Source organism: Perognathus longimembris, chromosome 20, assembly GCF_023159225.1.
Source record: "Perognathus longimembris pacificus isolate PPM17 chromosome 20, ASM2315922v1, whole genome shotgun sequence".
NCBI lineage: Eukaryota > Metazoa > Chordata > Mammalia > Rodentia > Heteromyidae > Perognathus > Perognathus longimembris.
Window position 1 is genome coordinate 22,246,875 of NC_063180.1, and position 18,277 is coordinate 22,265,151.

Genomic DNA, 18,277 nt, shown 5'->3' on the forward strand with positions numbered 1-18,277 from the left:
TATATGTGCTTCTTCTGTAGGATGGGCCAGGTGGATCATCTTGGTCCTGTCTCATTTTCCTTTCACAAGGATGCTGACACCTGGTGGTAAAATGGGGAATTGGTATTTCTAAAATTTCTAAGATGCTATAGGATGGGGTTGAAAAATTTAAAAAGCAGTCTTTACTTTTTGACTGTAATTGTAACTAAGGTAATCTTTATGCTAAGGAATAAATTATAAAGTGTGCTGCCTGTTGAAAAAGCTTTATTAGTGTGTTGTGAAAATAATTTGATTAAAAACATAATAGAGTGTGATTTTCACTAGGGACTTTTTATTTGGCAACAGTGAAATCATTTGAAAGGCGGTCTGTGTTCATGTGATTTTCTGTTGATGGACCGGAACCTGAACTACAAGAGGAAATAAGCTGGAGACCAAGTTCCATTAATTTTTTTCAAAATTTGCAAGTACTTAATTTTGACAATAGTGTTGATGTCACAAAAATACCAGAGAGAGAGGCTGGATTTCTGGCTCAAAGTCTGATGTTCAATCAACTCATATCACCCAAAAATCATTGCCAAGAGTACTCAATGCATTTTTCTTCTGATTTCCTGTTTCTCCCATGATTTATTTCTGCTCAAGGAGCTCAGCTATGATCTTCCATGTTATTGATCTCCATGTCTTCTCAGACGCCTAGGGGCAGGAAGATTTTGTGAGACTTTCTTTCTTTCTTTCGTATCATGACCTGGGTATGGTGGAGAAACACCAAATACTTCCTGTGATATCACTCATCACTGGGATGGTGTGTGTGTGTGTGTGTGTTAGAGAGAGAGAGGAACAGAGACAGAGAGACAGAGAGAGACAGAGAGAGAGTTCTGAGGCTTAATCTCAGGAAATAGGTGCTGTACTTAGCTTCTTTAGCAAAAAGATGGCAGTCTACTACAAAAGCTACAGTTCAACTTCCAGTTGTTTTGCTGATTTTTTGGAGATAAAAGACTCACTGACTCTCCTGTCTTTCTTGGCTGTGACCATGGATCCTCAAATCACAGCTTTCTGAGTAGCTACCATGCTAAGCATAAGCCACTGGCTCCTGGTTTTGTAAGATTTGTTAATATCTGGGATGCTATAAATGGAAGAATAGTGCCATAGTGAATCTTATCAGGCAAGGGATCAAACATACCCCATGAACATTCTACACATCAGAATCAAGTGACAGATATTCCCTGAACTCAGGGGGCACCAGTCTTTGTTCCCACAGACATAGAGGTAAGTCTGTACCTTAGTCACATGGAAGCAGCTCTGGAGGAAATCCTGCCATCTTCTCCCGGAATATTTTGTCGAAGGCTTCAGCCTGGGCTATGGTGAGGTGGTTCTTCCAGTCCCCCACCATGCCTGGAGGTCATGAAGAAACAGAGAGTTCAGCCAGGGCAGGAAGGCTCAGGGAGCTGTCTCCTTGTGCTGGCCAAGCCATGCACATGCCATGGACACTGGAGCTCAGAGGGAGGAATGATCTAGCAGTGTGTGTGCTTGTGCATGTATGTGTATGTGTGTGTGTGTATGTGTGTGCAATGAGTTGACCTGGACCGGTGCTCTGCCACTTGAGTCACAGCTCCACTTGTGGTGTTTTACTGGTTAATAGTAGAGATATAAGAGTCTCACAGACTTTTCCTGCCTAGGCTGGTTTTGAAACATGGTCTTCAGATTGCAAGTTCCTGAATGACAGGGTTTGAGGTAGAGGCAACAAATGCCAGGCCAGCAAAGATCTTTACCAGAATTTCAGTGAATTCAATGATAAATCTGGTGGTTGTTCAGCACTAGAACTCTGAGTTAATCCATTGACAGTATCAAACTGAAGGCAGAATACCAGGGTTGGGGGACTCGGGAGGTGCATTAGAACAGGCAATAAAGAAACAAGAAAGCAGAAAGAATTAATGTGGAATAGGAGAAAAATAAAAGCAAAAAAGACAGGGCCATGATGAGGATACCCAAACTAGGAAAAACAGGCTTAGCATAAAGATGGTATTTCAATGCAATCCTGAAACCGTCAATTCACACAGGAACCACAGGGATATCTGCAGATAATAGAGACGTAGATGGTAATTTTCTGCCTGGACTCTAAGCCTCAGCCAATAAAAAATAGAACAAACAATGAATGTAAGTGTAAAAACAAAAAAAATCTCTTTAGGCCAACTAAAACCCAAAGCAACAACAAAATAAAAACAAATGTGGATCAGGAGAGAATCTTCACCTGCCCTTCAGGAAATTCAGGGCGATTATGCCAAATGTACAAAGAGCTGAGAGCTGTGCAGCCAAAGGAGAAACCTTTCAATGACGAGATAGGCAATGGAATGAAAAAGCCACTCTGAGATGAAGAAATCACAGTGTCTAATGCATACATAAAGCCTGCCAGGAGCTGGTGGCCCACAACAGGGAGCCTGGCTACTCTAATGGCTGAGGTTGGAGGATGAAAGTTTGAAGTTACCTCAGGGCAGGAAAGTTCATGAAATTCTGATCTCTGATGAGGCAACAAAAAGCCAGAAAAGGACTTGTGTTGAAAGGTCTAGAGCACCAGCCATGAGTAAAAACTTAAAAATAAAAAGCTCAGAAACAGAGTCTAGGCCCGTGTTCGAGCTCCAGGACTAACAACACATTGAAAATGTCCTCCTAGTGCTGACACCTCTCATCTGTAGTAATAGCTACTCAAGATGCTGTTATCTGAAGATGGAGATTCAAAGCCACCCCAGAAGGGAAGATCCATGAGAGTCTTACCACCAGTGATCCACCAGACACCAATGTGGGGCTGTGGCTCAAGTGGTGGAGTGCTACCCTGGAGAATAAAGCTCAGGGCAAGTGCCTAGACCCCAATTTCAGGCTCAACAATTGACAAAAAATCATCAAGCCATATTCATGAGGCAAAGATCTGTCAAGATTTCCCTCCCTGGTGTCTGACAGATCTTTAAACCACAGCAATCTATACCTCTCCTTGTCATTTCGACGCCAGCAGGAAAGTAACTCCTGTCCATTAAGCTGAAATTAGACATCTTGTTTTCCTTCATGGCCTGGAAGGAGCTGTTCTCCAGGACCAAGTCCAGCTCTTGAGGTTCCAACTTCTTCCCCAGGAACTGGCAGATCCTTTTCACAGTGCTCCTGGTGTCCTGCAAGAAGAAAAGCAGCAGAAGGAGAACACAGAGTGGCCCTCAGAAGGAGGGAGTAGTAGATGCAGCACAAGAAGGAACAGGTAGCCAAGAGCAATGACAGACTCACTTGTGTGACAGAGGTTGAGCTGGGTGCAGGGATGGAGGAAGGGATGGAGGGGGAAAAAAACAAGGATGGGAAGGATTAATCCAAGAACTATTTTATGGTTAGTTGCAGCACAACCAGAACACAGAGCCTGGAGGTGTACCAGAAGCAGAGAAAGGCATTTGGACAATTCTCAAGTGATAATTTGACAATTGTCAAGAAGAAGATCAATACAACAGGTACTATGGTGACTCAGAGCTAAATTCTGAACAATACAGATTTCTTTAATGTCTCTGTATGTCTGTGAGGGGGTGAGTGTGTCAGTTACATGGTTGAACTCAGGGTCAGGGTGCTGTCCCTGACCCTTTGTGCTCAAGGCTTGCATTTTTCCACTTGAGTTCCACTCTGTCTCCTTGGAGGTTAATTGGAGAGAAGAGTCCTATGGACTTTCCTACCCCAGCTGGCTTTGAACCTAGGTCTTCAGATCTCAGCCGCCTGAATGTCTAGGATTGTGAAATATGACAAGTGGAGTGAGGTCTATGAGAACGGATGTTAGCCAGGGTTAGGAGGCAGTGGTGCAGTGGGGTACGTGGAAAATGGATGGTTACCTTCTTGAGGGCCTCGTAACTGAGCACCAGTACGTTCTCCCTCTCTCGCATAGACATCCAGCCCAGGACGTGTGCAAACCAAGACCCATATTGCACTGCAGAATGAGGTGAGAAGGGATAAATAGTCAACTCCTGGATGTCCTGATGTGGTCTGTGACCTCTAACCATTTACCCTCATCCACATCAGCTTCCTCCAGGCCTAAGTGACAAAAATCGTGTGCATATTCACAAGTTAAAGTATCACATTTAGGCCAGGTGCTAGTGGCTTCTGCCTACAATGCTACGTCCTTCGGAGCCTGAGATCTGAGGATCTTTCTACCAAGCCAGCCTGGGCAGGAAATTCTCTGAGACTCTAATCTCTAATAACGTACTCAAATATGCTAGAAGTGTTGTGTGGCTGGTGTTAGAAAGCTCACCTTGAGCAACAGAAGCTCAGAGTTAGCGCCTAGGCCCTGTGATCAAGCCCCTCTACTGGCTGCATACATACATGCATGTATATGAATTATATATATATATATTTCTTATTTTTATATGTTCATGTAAAACATATATTGCATATACATTTGAGCATGTACATAAATAACATAAATATCAAATAGATACAATATATAGTATATCCTAAATTTTATATAATATATTTTATACTATATATTATATAATATAGTACTTATATAAATTATGTATGAATGATAAATATTTGTGTGTGCTTATATATACAATATTATATATAGTATACCTATACTACATATGGTATACATAGTGTAACTCATATGATATGTTGTATATGTCTAATATATTTCACATATATGTACTTAGGATATGTATGTCATATCTTGGCTTCAGTGGCTCATTCCCACCATTCAGGCTGCTCAGGAGGCTGCAATGTGGGCGTCATGATTCAGAGCCACCTCAGAAAGAAAAGTACCATGACACTATTATCCCTAATTAATCCCTAAAAAGATTGAAGTGGTGGTGTGGCTAATGTGGTTGGACCAAACCTTGAGTTAAGGAATAGAAGTGACAAGGTCTAGCATTCAAGCCCAAGAACACACACACACACACTCACACACACTCACACACACACACACGGTGTTTAAATGCACCTCACTTCACAACCCACTCACCATTGCCTTGGATGAACCATTCATAATACTGCTGCAGTGACTCTGGATGCTTCATGATCTTTGATTGACTATAGAAATAATATCCGGAAACAAGGACATCCTTTGGATTCCTGATGACGTAGATCAACTTAAAGGGACAAAGCGGCAAAAACAAAAATCATTATTACCATCTTTCCCACATGTGAGGCCTTGACCTCTCTTTAGCCAAGTCGTACACTATGGGAAGTACCTGGAAAGATCAACGATCTGCTCAATGTCTTATTTAGAATATGAATTGTATGTCTCTATGTGTGTGTGTGTGTGCACGTGCGCACACACGTGGGTACCAGACCGAGGCTTGAATTCACTGCCTGGGAACATCCATGAGCTTTTTTCACTCAGAATAGTGCTATATCACTTGATTCCCTACTCCACTTGTTGTGTGATATTTGTTCATTGGAGTCTCTCAGACTCTTCTTCCCAAGATGCCTTTGAACTTTGTTCTTCAGATCTCAGCCTCTTAAGTAACTAGGGTGAAAGGTGTGAGCCACTGTTGTCTGACTTTTTTCTTCACCTTTGATTTAGTTTTTTTTGTCAGTCACTGGGATAGAACTGCAGGTGTAGGTACTGTCAATGATTTTGTTTTGTTGATGGCTAGGGCTCTGTCATGTTGAGCCACATTCCAATTCTCGTTCTTTGGTGGTTGCTAGGGGATAAGAATCTTGTGGACTTTCTTGCCTGAGCTGGGTTTGAACTTTGACGTTCAGATCTCCCTTACCTTGGCCTTGGAAGTGAAGAAAGACTTGGGAAAGAGTTGGATGGGGAGGTGGGAGGTGAGCTGGCGGGGGCCCTCCTTCATGTCTCTTATTCTTCTAGATCCCCATTCCATTTCGATCCATGGGAATCTATCCCAGATGGGCACAGAGCGGATCCACTCCGGATCCCCCTTGTTGAGAATGAGACACAGAATCTCAATCATCCAGTGGGTTCCTGGAAACAGACAGAAAGGAGAAGGTCACTCATTTCTATCATTACCTTGTCTACTATACAATCTTTGGTCATGCAAGGTCAGTATTTGTGTGTGTGTGTGTGTGTGTGTGTGTGTGTGTGTGTAGGAGAAAGAATGAGAGAGAGAGGAAGAGAGAGAGAGAGAGAGAGAGCAAGATCGATTGAGAGACTCCTAGTGCTTGAACTTCAAACCATGGAGCTGTCCCTGAGATTTTCTGCTGCAGGTTGGTGCTCTACCATTTGACTCACAACACCACTTCCTTCTTTCCCTTGTTGATTGGAGGTGAGTCTCACACACTTTTCTGCCAAGTCTGTCCTTGAACCACAATCCTCCAGCCTCGGGCTAATGAGTAGTCAGCATGTCAAGCATGAGCCACCAGTGCCTGGCCCACCACAATATTTTTACATCTGTAAATCTCGCTGTTCTCACGTGTGTAGTTGCCCGTCTGCTTCCATGCCAACACAATATTCTTACCTCCTTCTGGGACTGTGTCAGCTGTGTGCTTTGAATATGGTGCAAATCATACACCGTGTGTCTTTTCCCAACAGCCCAACCTCCTGTGCTCCAAATGGTACAATGTCGTTTAGCATGGGTCTGAGTGTTCTGCGCTGAGAACCAGCTCAATATCCCATTTACGTCTTACGGACTATTCAGATAATGCAGCTGTTGTCAGTGGATGTGTGAATCTAATCCACCTCTTAACTGTTCCTGAAATCCCTCTGGCTCCTGATGTGCAGCACATTGCGATAGCAGGATGTGGCCTGTGCTCACCACCCACCCTGTCCCAAAGCTCCTTCACACGCTACCCTGGAGTACAGGCCTATTCTGCCAGTTCCTTGTATTTACTGGAGCCTTCCAGTTCCCCAACACTACCCAGAAAGAACATTTTCATCTTTTATTGGCAATCCTGAATCCTGAACTCAGGGCCTGGGAGCTTTCTCAAAACAAATGTACTCACTGCCTGACTTATGAAATGGCAAGCCTTCCGTACAACAACTTAATGACAATCAAATTATATCAATAGAAAATTGCTGATGATATGGCCTAAATGGTTGAGAGCAAGTTGAGTAAGCCAAGTGGTACAAGGTTCTGCGTTCAAATCCCAGAACTACTACCCAGAGTAATAAGTAATTGAAAAATTATATTCCTAAATGTTTAGCATGACTAAATAAAAAAAAGAATGTAACTGAAAGATATCCATGAGTTCTAGAAAGAGAACTTTAAACATATTGAGAAAATTGAAATACCAGAATAAAGAGCTTTCCCCCAAGTGCATGGATAGTGAAAGCCAGGAGGTTTCCAATTTAGCTCCATTATTAAACACAGGCCAAACAAAAAAACACCTCAACTGTGTTGGGATAGGCACCTGTGCTGATAGTCTGTAAGACTTGTTCCAAAATTTATGTGGCAGTGGTGCCATTGATCAAGACGCCTTACCCTGGTAAATGGGCAATGTGTTACTGAAATCCATTGGTACAACTGCTGAAAATATGTTTTTACTCTCTTGGTTGTGGGGCCTGAACTTGGGGTCTGGGCATTGTCCCTGAGTTCTTTTGCTAAAGGCTATCTCTATCACTTTGTGCCACAGCTCCATCTCCAGTGTTCTGGGGGTTAATTAGAGATAGGACTCTCATGGCCTTTCTTCCCCAAGCTGGCTTCAAGCTGCCATCCTCATATCTTAGCCTCCTTCAGGCATGAGCTATTGAGCCCACTTTGAAAGACCTTGTTTGTTTTTTATAGTCCCTAGTCTTGGAGTCAGGGCCCAAGCACTGTCCTCTTTTCTTTTTTGCTCAAGGATAGCACTCTACCACTTGAGCCACAGCACCCACTTCCAGCTTTTTCTGTGTATATAGTGCTGAGGAATCTAACCGAGGGCTTCATGCATGCTAGGCAAGCACTCTACCACTAAGCCACATTCCCAGCACTGGAAGATCATTTTTAAAAATGTCATTAAATCATCTACAAGAAAACCAAAATTTATATTTAAAAGGAAAAATATTGACATTGAAACAAACAGTATCTGCACAGCTAAGGATATAGTTCCTAAAGTATAAAGATATCCAACCAATTGGGAAAAGATTTTACCAGCAATATATCAAAGGCCTAACATCCTGTATATAGAAAGAGCCCAAGAAATTAACCTCTCCTAAGGCAATATACCAATTGCTTAGTGGGCAAGGGAGGTAAGAGGACATTTCTTAGAAGAAGAGGTAAGAATGGCAAAGAAACACATGAGGAAATGCTTCTCATCCCTGGCAATAAAGGAAATGCAAATCAAAACAACCCTGAGATATCACCTTACCCCAGTTAGGCTGGCCATCATTTTTTGAATTCAAACAACCAAAAACCTGCCGGAGAATTGGGGGGAAAGGAACCCCAGTGAAGCCATGACATGTATCACCCCCCAAACAGTAAAACAAATTAGAAAACAAAAAGAAAAATACTGGTTTTGATTCATGCCTGAGCTCTCCACATTTACCCTCCATCACGCACCCCTTCCCTTGGGCAATCACAAACACCCAATCCTGCCTTAGGCCCAATGCTACTGTGTATCTCCAATGCCTTCACCCCACAATGCACATAGGAATCCACGTGGAAAGGGCTGGGGAGATCCTCTTCTCTGAAGGGAAAGAAAGACAGGAGCGACGACAGTCTACATGGGGGAGGCTGGAGGGAGTGGGGCCACAGGCCTGGCCTTTCCCCCACAGCTGTGCCCCTGTCTGCTCACCTGACTTGGGGTAGGTCACCGTGATGATGTCCTCATCTTTCACCACAAACTTCTCATGGGCTGCTTTGATGCCTTCAGTTTTGTAAAGTGTGGCTGGGAAAGGAATACCTGCATACCACAGATAGTCCTCTGCCATGGCGGAGCCTTGCGTGCCTGGTGGGCCTGGGGCCCACACCACTGTCACTGTCACAGGGAAGGTGGTAGCCGAGTGTGGGGTTTTCATTCTGGATGGTGAAGGCAATCATTAATATAATATTTTTCATTTTGTTGCGAAACAAATTTGATGATAAAGAAAAATACAGTGTGATCCTTACTGAGTATTGGGCAACTGTGAAATTATTCAAGGATGTTTGTGCTCATCTCATTTTCAGTTCATGGCAGGAATCAAGGACTACAAGAGGAAACACAAGGAAGTAGGCTTGAGAGCAGGATTAATTTTTGTTTGAAATTCATAAATACTTAATTTGGAGCGTAGGTGTAGAGATCAAAAGTATGGGCTAGACGTCTAGCTCAAAATCCTAAATTCAATCCACTAATATCACCCAAAAATCATTGCTACATGTCCTCAGTGCATTTTTCTTCTGACTTCCTCTGTTTGTCCTGGGGTTTCTCTTCACTCCAGGATTTGGGCCATGGTGCTGTGTGTAGTGAATCTCCACATCTCCTCAGTCTATTGTGGGCAGGGAGAGTTTCTCAGGCTTCCTTTCTTCTGAGCTTGCAGATTGGAGAAACAACAGATACCTTTTAACATCAATGAGTATGTGTGTGTGTGTGTGTGTGTGTGTGTGTGTGTGTGTGCAGGCACACCCACGTGTGTGCATACTTTTTTGCCAGTTCTAAGTTTGGATGTTGGGACTTAGCTTTTAGCCTCAAGCTGGCAGTCTACCATTGCTGGTGAATTAGACATTAGGAGGCTCACTTCCTTTTCCTGCCTGTGCTGGCTTTGTACTTGTCTTAAGATCTCAGCTTCCTGAGTAGCTGGGATTGTGGGTGTGAGCCCATGGCACTTAGCTATCCAAGGTCTCTACCAGAATCTGAGTGAATTCAATGATGGATTTGATGTTTAGCCCTAAAATCACTGAAGAATATCCTTTGATAGAGATCAAGCTGAAACAGAACACCTTGGCTCTGTGATCAGGCATGTGCCTCCATAACATCATTTGACTTTTGTGAGTCCATCTTAAAGGAAGGACTGCACCCTGACCCATGAAAGTAGTTTCTTTTAGTTTGACATGTAAGTTTATGTATCTATTGTCCACTGTGTCATTTATGGTCACTTGGTAGCCACCATAGAGACAGTCATGAAAATGGGTGATGTTGTGTGGGGCACGCCCTGCATTATTAAGAGGCAATCAGCTGGCCCCGCCTATTTTCCCATCTCTGGGGCTGTGTGGCTGTTATGCCAGAACTGGGAAGGGGTGGTTAGCCCTGCCTGCCTTCCAGGTTCCTTGGAACCGGAAAGGCGGTTCTAGCTGGCCCCACTTCCCAGCCTTGGGACCACGTGTAGCCAAGATGGCACCTGGTAGTGAACCCAGAGGCGGTCCTGTGGGCTGTGACATAGAATTAGGCTGCTTCACACCCTTGATGGACAGCTCAGGCCGCCCCTCATAACCCTAGCTAGGTGCGCTACACCCCTCCCCTTCCTGCCGCTCTGTGACCCTTTTAAGAGTGACTCCTCCCTGAATAAACAGATTGCAAGACCTTTTGAAGGGGGGAATGAAGAGTTAGGGTGAACCCCATTTTCAGGCAGCCCCTGTTTTGTTGTCTGTTTAAACTATGAGCAAACCCAGGGCAAGCTTATTAGGGACCAGCCAGTCAAGAGCTCTAACAGCCGCCCCTAGAATGCCTCGAACCCTGAGCCAATCAGATTTGTACCCATAATCTTGCTTGCTTAAACACCTGATTGCTGTAACTTTGTCTTTTGCTTTTATAAGCTCTGTGTAATCGCAGCTCGAGGCTGCTTCTGTTGTGCCAAGTTGCAAGACCACCACCAAAAAGACCACCGAGACTCAGACATTTCCAAAATGCAAAAGCAAGGCAAGGCTTTATTTAAGCGAGCTGCAACTTGGGCCTTGTCCTACCCACTGACACAGCGGAGGTTAGGAGGGAGCCCCGAGCTGTGATTACACAGGGCTTATAAAGGCAAAGAACAAGGTTACAACAATCAGGTGTGCAAGCAAGATTAGGACACAGGTACAAATCTGATTGGCTCAGGGTTTAATTCTAAAATGGGGTTCACGTGTCTGGCACTTCATTTCCCCCTTTTTCTTTTTGGTACCTTGGGAGCCAATCATGGCTCCATCCTGCCCATTTCAATGGCTTGCATGTCTAGGGGATGATATAGAGGTAAGGCATGGGCCAGTAGGGCCCAATGTAGTAACCAAAGGGCCTGTCACCATTTCTTACAAGAATAGTCTCTGTACCTCTGTTTTGCATGTCTCTAGTTTATCCTGCCTCATCTTCCCAAAAACAACTCTGGTCCCTTGATTTTAAAGGGGAGCTGATGGGTGAAGATCATCCATCTTCTGTAACTTCTTCAGGCTGACTCAGGGGCGTAGACCTTACCTAGCCAGGAACCTATAACCTTAGTCTCAGCTATGCTCTAAGGGTCGGGTGGCTATACCCGTATTCCTGAGCAAGCCCAAAACTACCTAAGATAAGGGGGTCACCTCACTTTGAAGTGAGCTGCCAAAATAACATCAACACTAGCCAGGGTAGTAAGGAAAGAAGGCAAAAAGAAAATTATAACAATATTCAGTCTAACTTTCTTTTCTTGAGGCGAAGGCAAAGCGGCTGAGTTGGGTGCTTGGAGACCTCCCATGTTCCATCACGGTAGTTGTCATCCAGGGCAAAGGGGTCAGCTGGCCTGGCGTGGAAGCAATGAACCCAAGTGGCGATGCCGTCTAGGGTCCCTTCCACCGTGGTCCTAAGGATTTCAGTCCCCTGGTCTGAATAAATGGGGGGGGGCAGGGACAGAAGCAGAATCATATAATGCCTTAAGTTGGGGTCACATTCTTGTACACGAGCTGCAAATAATCGAGTTTACACAAAAATTCAGCATTATCCAAATCAGCAAGCAATTCAGTCTGAAGGCTAGGGATAATGGGCGGGGGGTACCCGTACATTATTTCAAAAGGAGTAAAGCCAAGCTGATAGGGAGAATTTCTTACTCTAAGCAGAGCAAAAGGAAGGAGTGACACCCAGTCTGCGCCAGTCTCTAAGGCCAGTTTAGTTAAGGTTTCTTTTAGAGTCTGATTCATTCTCTTTACCTGTCCTGAACTCTGGGGTCTATAAGCACAATGCAATTTCCAATCCGTCCCCAGTGCTGCAGCTATTCCCTGACTTACTTTTGAGACGAAAGCCTGTCCATTGTCTGACCCAATGGTGGATGGGAAGCCATACCTGGGTAGGATTTCTTCCAGGATCTTCTTTGCCACTACATTCACAGTCTCATGCTTTGTTGGATAGGCTTCAACCCATCCTGAAAAGGTGTCTACAAAAACTAGCAAATATTTGTAATTTCTGTGAAATCTACTTCCCAATACACGCCTGGCCTATTCCCACAGAGGCGAGCTCCTTTAGTAATCTGTTGATTGGGGGCATTGGCAAGCTGACAGGTCTTGCAATTTTTAACAATATACCTTTGCAGGCCTTTAACAGATCTCAATAAGGACACAATCTCAGGTCTACAAGCTTTCTTTACTAAACAGATGTATGAGCTTAAAATTCTCACTGCCAGTCAGGGCTTTGAGTAAATGCGGGGGGTGAGATTTCAATCTATCCTCTCATTTGACAAACTTACCCTTACTAACTACTATCACAGATTACTGGCAAATTCCTGCCCAGTAGACAGACATGGGCATTGGAAAGGCATGCTTATGAACTATTCTTCTAGGACTTCCCGGCTTTAACTTTTGAAAGGCCAACAGTCGTGACTGTAGGATCTGACACCATCTCTGCCATCCAAGCAGTGGCTTACTGCCTTTGGATGCTCCATCACTTTTGTCCCAGGAGGAGTGACTTTCCACTGGACTTGGACTCAGGGCCTGAGTGCTGTCCCTCAGCTCTCCAGCTCAAGACTAGCACCCTACCACTTTGAGCTCCACACAACTCCGTTCCCAGCACTCTGCTGGCTGATTAGAGAAAAGTCTCTCACAGGGACCTTTCTTTGCCCGGGCTGGCTTTGAACCGCAGATTCAGATCAATGAGTCTTATAAGGGGCCACTTTACTCCAATTAGAAGCAACAAGGTGGTCCACACAGAAGTAGTTTTTAAGCATGCTCTCTTACCTGAAACTTATTAAGGGTCAGTATTAGATCTTGACAAACTTGTAGGAATCACCTGTGCTTCTCTGTGGGCCTGCTGGAAACTGTTACAAAAAACCTACAAAGAAGCTGGAATGACAATTAAACATTTTGGTAGCCATAATTCTCCTTTTCTCACTTTGCAATAATTACTTAGGACAATTTTACTTCCAAATTTCTTATCTAGAAATGTATTCTTGATTTCCAAAGCCTTTTTAACACTAACACAACACTTTAGCTTTTATCTGCATTGGAAAAACTGAAGCTCACAGGCAATCTGAAACCAGGTGCCGCCTTTTGCTTACGGGCTGCTTGTTTCAAAAGAGCCTCTTTTTTTTTTTTTTTTCTTCAGTCCCAGTTACTGCATGGCATGAAGACCTTTGAATTTAAACTTAGTTTTGCATCATACTGCAGTCTCGAACATGTTCACACTCACACATGCACACACACATATATTTTCAAAAGATCTTAAAGCGCGCTGAATAAGCATCGGCCGTACATTTTAAGACAAAAACCTTTAACAAATGATTTTAGCATTCTCCAGCCTCATTTTCCAGGGCTTGATAGCTTTAGTAAAACATTTTAGCGCACCAAACAATTTTCTGCTTAAGAAGGCTGGGTGGGGGTCCCCCAGAGTTCTTTTTTTTTGCGGACATTCTCACTGATTGACTGATTGTGGGCTGTCACCTGCACATCCCTCCAGTGAGCCAAAGTCAAGTCCAGGGGAGTGGAAGGAATGTTCCCCATCATCCGTTTGTCAGTCAGGCACAGTGCAAGAAAGAAACACACAAAAATGAGCTATCTCCTTAACCTCCCTCCAGTGAGCTAGGATCAAGTCTAGGGGGCTAGATGGAGGTCCTCAAGATAGAACGTTATCCATAGCTCTGATCAGATGTTCAGTCCAAAAGGCTACAAAAAACAAACAATTAATACAAAAGGAGGAAAACACACAGGCCTAAGAAAAGCTACGAGTTGGAGATCTCCCAAGCTGGCCCACAACCTCCTACAAGGGTGCAGAAGGAGTGGACCCGAGTTGGCCCACAACCTCCTGCAATGGTGCAGAAGGAGTGGACCCGAGTTGGCCCACAACCTCCTGCAAGGGTGCAGAAGGAGTGGACCCGAGTTACGAGTTGGAGATCTCCCAAGTTGGCCCACAACCTCCTGCAAGGGTACAGGAGGAGTGGACTCAAGTTGGCCCACAACCTCCTGCCAGATAAGCAGAAGGAGCAGACCCAAGTACAAGGTGGGCGGGTTGAGTCTCGTTTAGGAGGCCCTCCTGGTCAGTTCCGGCCAAAAACCAAACTGACTCGCGCCCTACAAGTATAAGCAAAAGCAAAACAGACAAACAGACAAACAAATTACAGGACAAGACAAATGAACAGCGCTGTTTTCTTACCTTCGGAGTCTGGGATCTCGGGGTCTCTGGGGCTATCCTGGAAGAAACCCCAAATGTTGTGCCAAGTTGCAAGACCACCCCCAAGAAGACCACCGAGATTCAGACACTCCGAAATGCAAAAGCAAGGCAAGGCTTTATTTAACGAGCTGCCAACTCGGGCCTCGTCCTACCCACCGACACAGCGGAGGTTAGGAGGGAGCCCCGAGCTGTGATTACACAGGGCTTATAAAGGCAAAGAACAAGGTTACAACAATCAGGTGTGCAAGGAAGATTAGAACACAGGTACAAATCTGATTGGCTCAGGGTTCGATTCTAAAATGGGGTTCACGTGGTGGGGCCTGACTTCAAAGTCTGTCACCTCACTTCCTAACCTCCGCTGTGTTGGTGGGTAGGACAAGGCCCGGGCTGTGGCCCCACTTGAATAAAGTCTTGCCTTGCTATTGCATTTCAGAATGTCTGAGTCTCGGTGGTCTTCTTGGTGGTGGTTTCACGACTTAGCATAACACTTTCTCCAGGGCTGTCTGAGTGTCCTCTGGTGAAGGGGGCCTGGGTGCAGGCGGTTCGCCGAGGGCGAGGGACCCCGGCATCTGGCACCCAAACATGGGGCACAAGGAAGTGCAGGTTTAGAAACTACCAGCGAGCTGAGTCAAGTGAGTCCCGAAAGGTAAGGGTATCCCCGGAAAGGATGGGGCAATCTCAAAGTCAGGGGGGTGATCTGGCCCTCCGGGTGCTAAGATTTACCCTCCAAAACACTGGACAGGACATTTCAGACTCCCAGGCCATAAAGTTGTGGGAGACCCTGACGCACGCCGCCCCTTGGCTGGCCGATGCCAATCCCCTTACCTGAGATACGTGGGATCGGGTAGAGAAGGAAGTGGAAAGTAGGGAATTCAACTTGGGTGAGGAGCTCCCTCCCAGTAGTCTTCCCAATTCTCCGGGCCCTTAAGGCCTGCTTTTCCCCAGGCTCACTAAGGGAGAGCATCTGGGCCCAGCAAGGATCTGCGGGGGAATGTCTTGGATGGTAGGGAAACAGCCTTCCCTCTGCCCAGGAGGAGAGGGGCTCAACGCCATAGATGAGCCTGGCCTGATCCCCTGGATCCCGGGCCAAGCGCCTCGGCCCAGGGACATGTGGCAGATGAGCGAGGTGGGGGGGGTGGCCTCCGCCACCTTGTCACCCCTCCTCCCTGGAGGCGGAGGCTTCCCACCATCTTGCGCGACCCTGGAGAGGATAGACCTGGGGACAGTAAAGGCCCTTTTAAGACACTCACTCCTCCCGCTTCTGAGGTGGCCTTAAAGAGCATGGGAAACATTTGCTGAGGAATGTCTTGGATGGAGGGGAGACAGCCCCCTGGCTGCCCAGGAGGAGAAGGGCTTATTTGCTTAACATCTGCTTTGAAAGAGACAAAGAAAGGTTTTCTGTTCTTTTGTGGATGTTTGCTAAGTTTGGAGATTCAGTTAAATTCTGCTTGTTTGGCTAAATCCCAAGTTTTCTCTAGCATTGAGCACATGGTGGACAATAGAATTGGTTGGAGGTGGAGCCCACCCATCCTCCAGGTGATGGGCATGCCAAATTCCTCAAGGCTGGGCAGGGACTTGGAGACTCTGGCTCCCAATAACCCTGCCCCCCACCCTGAACTCTGGAACTGTGGCCTTATTTGCTTAAATCTTTGTTTGCTGAAAAAGTATTTTGCTTTCTAACTGACCATGTGGTTCTAAAATATGGGCAAAATAATATCATTTTGCCACTGGAATTCCAGGAAACTCACATGGCCAATTAAAAAAAAAAGAGGTTTTTTTCTGGGCGCACCCAACGCTTGTGCACAACTGTCTGTCTGTCTGTCTGTTGGTAAAACATGTAAAGACTGGCATCATGGTTTCAAAATTACTTGCTTTTGACTACTATTTTAACTTGCTTCTAAGTCTGATGTTAAACTGATCCTTGCATCCTGTGGGTGGAGTCACAGTGAACAGCCTGGAGGCAATCCTGACTCATCACCAGACTCCAAGCCAAAAAAGGATTTTACTTCTCCATTTTTCTCTCCTGTGCTCTCATAAACTTTATAGGATCATGCCCCAGCCCGCGGGGTTTTGTCAACAGGAGCCCGAGGGGGAATTGACCTGAATGAGAGACAAACGAGACACAAGGAAGGAGACCAAGACAGGATTCTGATCAAGGTCTCTAATTTTATTTTTGCACGGCAGCTTATATAGTAATCAGCAAAGGGTAACTCACGTAGACAGGGTCGTTAGGTTGCTAGGTTACAAAATCGTGGGATGCTCTTTCCTGGGACAGGGACTGGGGTAGAAAGTTCACAGGTTGTTCATCAAAGCCAGACAGGGTGTTAGGCTTAACAGGCAAGGTTGTAAAAGCACCAAATGTTCTTATCAGTTAAGTTTTATAGTTTCTTTATGTTATGACATGACAGCCAGACCCAGATGTCCTTATCAGTTAAGTTTTATAGTTTCTATATGTTATAACATGGCAGTCATTTGGCTTCCGGCAGGATCAAGGGACCAGAATCATTTTGGAACAAGTGCTCAAATGTGGCTACTGACCTCTACTTTCCTGACCCAGGATTAATATTTTGCTTTATAGGATGTAGGTCAACATGTGTGCTAGCTGTGTGGACTGTGGCGGTTCGTAAAGGTGCCTCCAAGCCATGGTCTAAGGAAGGGCACTTCTATCTTCCCTGATGCTGTTGAGGCCCCAAGTCTCCCGACCCAAATGGTTTTTCCATCTTAAGAAGTCACCTGTTCATGGAGACCTCTGGAGGAAAGTTTGGAACACCCTGTTGTGGAGCACATGGTGGAGCACAGGATGGGACTATCCATCCAGTGTCCTAGGCCTTGGTAGACTTCACTGGCCCTCTGTAATTGACTCAAGCCTTTTTCTGGACTTTTTGTTGACAAGTCTTTATGTCTAAATACATGGTGGCTATCAGGTCTTTGTTCTATTATTGCTCTTGTTAGTGTTTGTCCAGTTTTTTGGGGGGGGCTGTTTTTTTTTCTTTTTGTTGTAGCCTGAGGAGCGAGAAACTCCATTGAGGCACAGGTATAGGTGACAAATGAGTTTTATTAGTCAGTCTGCAACTGCCCTGCTCCTGGCTACCCCAGAACTAGGAGCAGTTGCAGCCTCCAAGGGGACATTCATTCTTTCTTGCTTTCCACAGGCTTCTCCTTTCCGCAGGCATCTTTTTCTCCAGGGGAAACCTGGGCACTGTCCTTGCTTTCCCTATGTTTCTCGCTTTTCTGGAAATTCTGCCCTCATATCCACCCTCCTCAACCCCCCCACCCCCCTGCAGTCAGCAGTGGTGTTTTTGGTCTCTGCAACATGGGGCACGATTCCCTTGAAAGCTCTGTGAGCTTGGCAATGAGAGGACATGGGGCAGGATTTCTGCCTCAGGGTATCACATTTGCTCTTTTTATTTTTTGACCCTGATGCTTGAATACAGGGCCTGGCCCCTGGCCTTGATCTTTTTTTTCTCAAGGCTGCTGCTCTAAGACTTCAGCTACAGCACCACTTCCTGGGTCAGTTGTTTTAAAACCCCTTCAATGTGTGTGATTTCCTTCCATGGGAAAATTAAAAACAAAGGGGTCACCAGTATAGCTGGCTCACAGCAAGGAGGAGATCACGTATGGAACGAGGAGGCAGCCATGTGTGGAAAGGAAGGGGTGCCCATGTATGGAAAGAGGAGGTGCTGTCTGAGGCTGCAGCCTGCTCAGTGAGAAAGGTCAACTTCAGACAACCCCATTCCTTCCTCCAACAGAAGGCATTGAAAAGGTTCTCTGGTCTTCCACTAATGTGCCTGGCTAACAAGCAAGCCATGGAAATGTGAGTGGGGCTTGCGAAATGCTAAGGTGATTTATTAATTTGTTAGGAAAGTTTTGTCCTAAGTCACGGTCATCTACAAAA

General features: G+C 45.3%; 1 protein-coding gene across 1 annotated transcript; it reads right to left on the reverse strand.

The window, feature by feature from the left end:
• Nucleotides 1-714: 714 nt before the first annotated feature.
• Nucleotides 715-8,800, reverse strand: LOC125368435 (sulfotransferase 2A1-like). The gene is made up of 7 exons (XM_048369404.1): nucleotides 8,665-8,800; nucleotides 5,706-5,917; nucleotides 4,949-5,075; nucleotides 3,825-3,919; nucleotides 2,954-3,131; nucleotides 1,235-1,368; nucleotides 715-725 (listed from the first exon to the last, which is right to left on the reverse strand). The coding sequence occupies exons 1-6, from the start codon at nucleotides 8,798-8,800 to the stop codon at nucleotides 1,256-1,258; spliced, it is 861 nt and encodes a 286-aa protein (XP_048225361.1). The 3' UTR covers nucleotides 715-725; nucleotides 1,235-1,255.
• Between the last annotated feature and the right edge of the window lie 9,477 nt (nucleotides 8,801-18,277).

Excerpts from the sequence above, each read along its gene's own strand:
- LOC125368435 (XM_048369404.1), bottom strand. The coding sequence starts at position 8,800 with ATGGCAGAGGACTATCTGTGGTATGCAGGTATTCCTTTCCCAGCCACA. Across the intron at positions 3,920-4,948 it reads ATGGTTCATCCAAGGCAATG|TGCAATATGGGTCTTGGTTT; the intron begins GTGAGTGGGTTG and ends CTCATTCTGCAG. Across the intron at positions 1,369-2,953 it reads CGTCGAAATGACAAGGAGAG|GCATGGTGGGGGACTGGAAG; the intron begins GTATAGATTGCT and ends CATGACCTCCAG.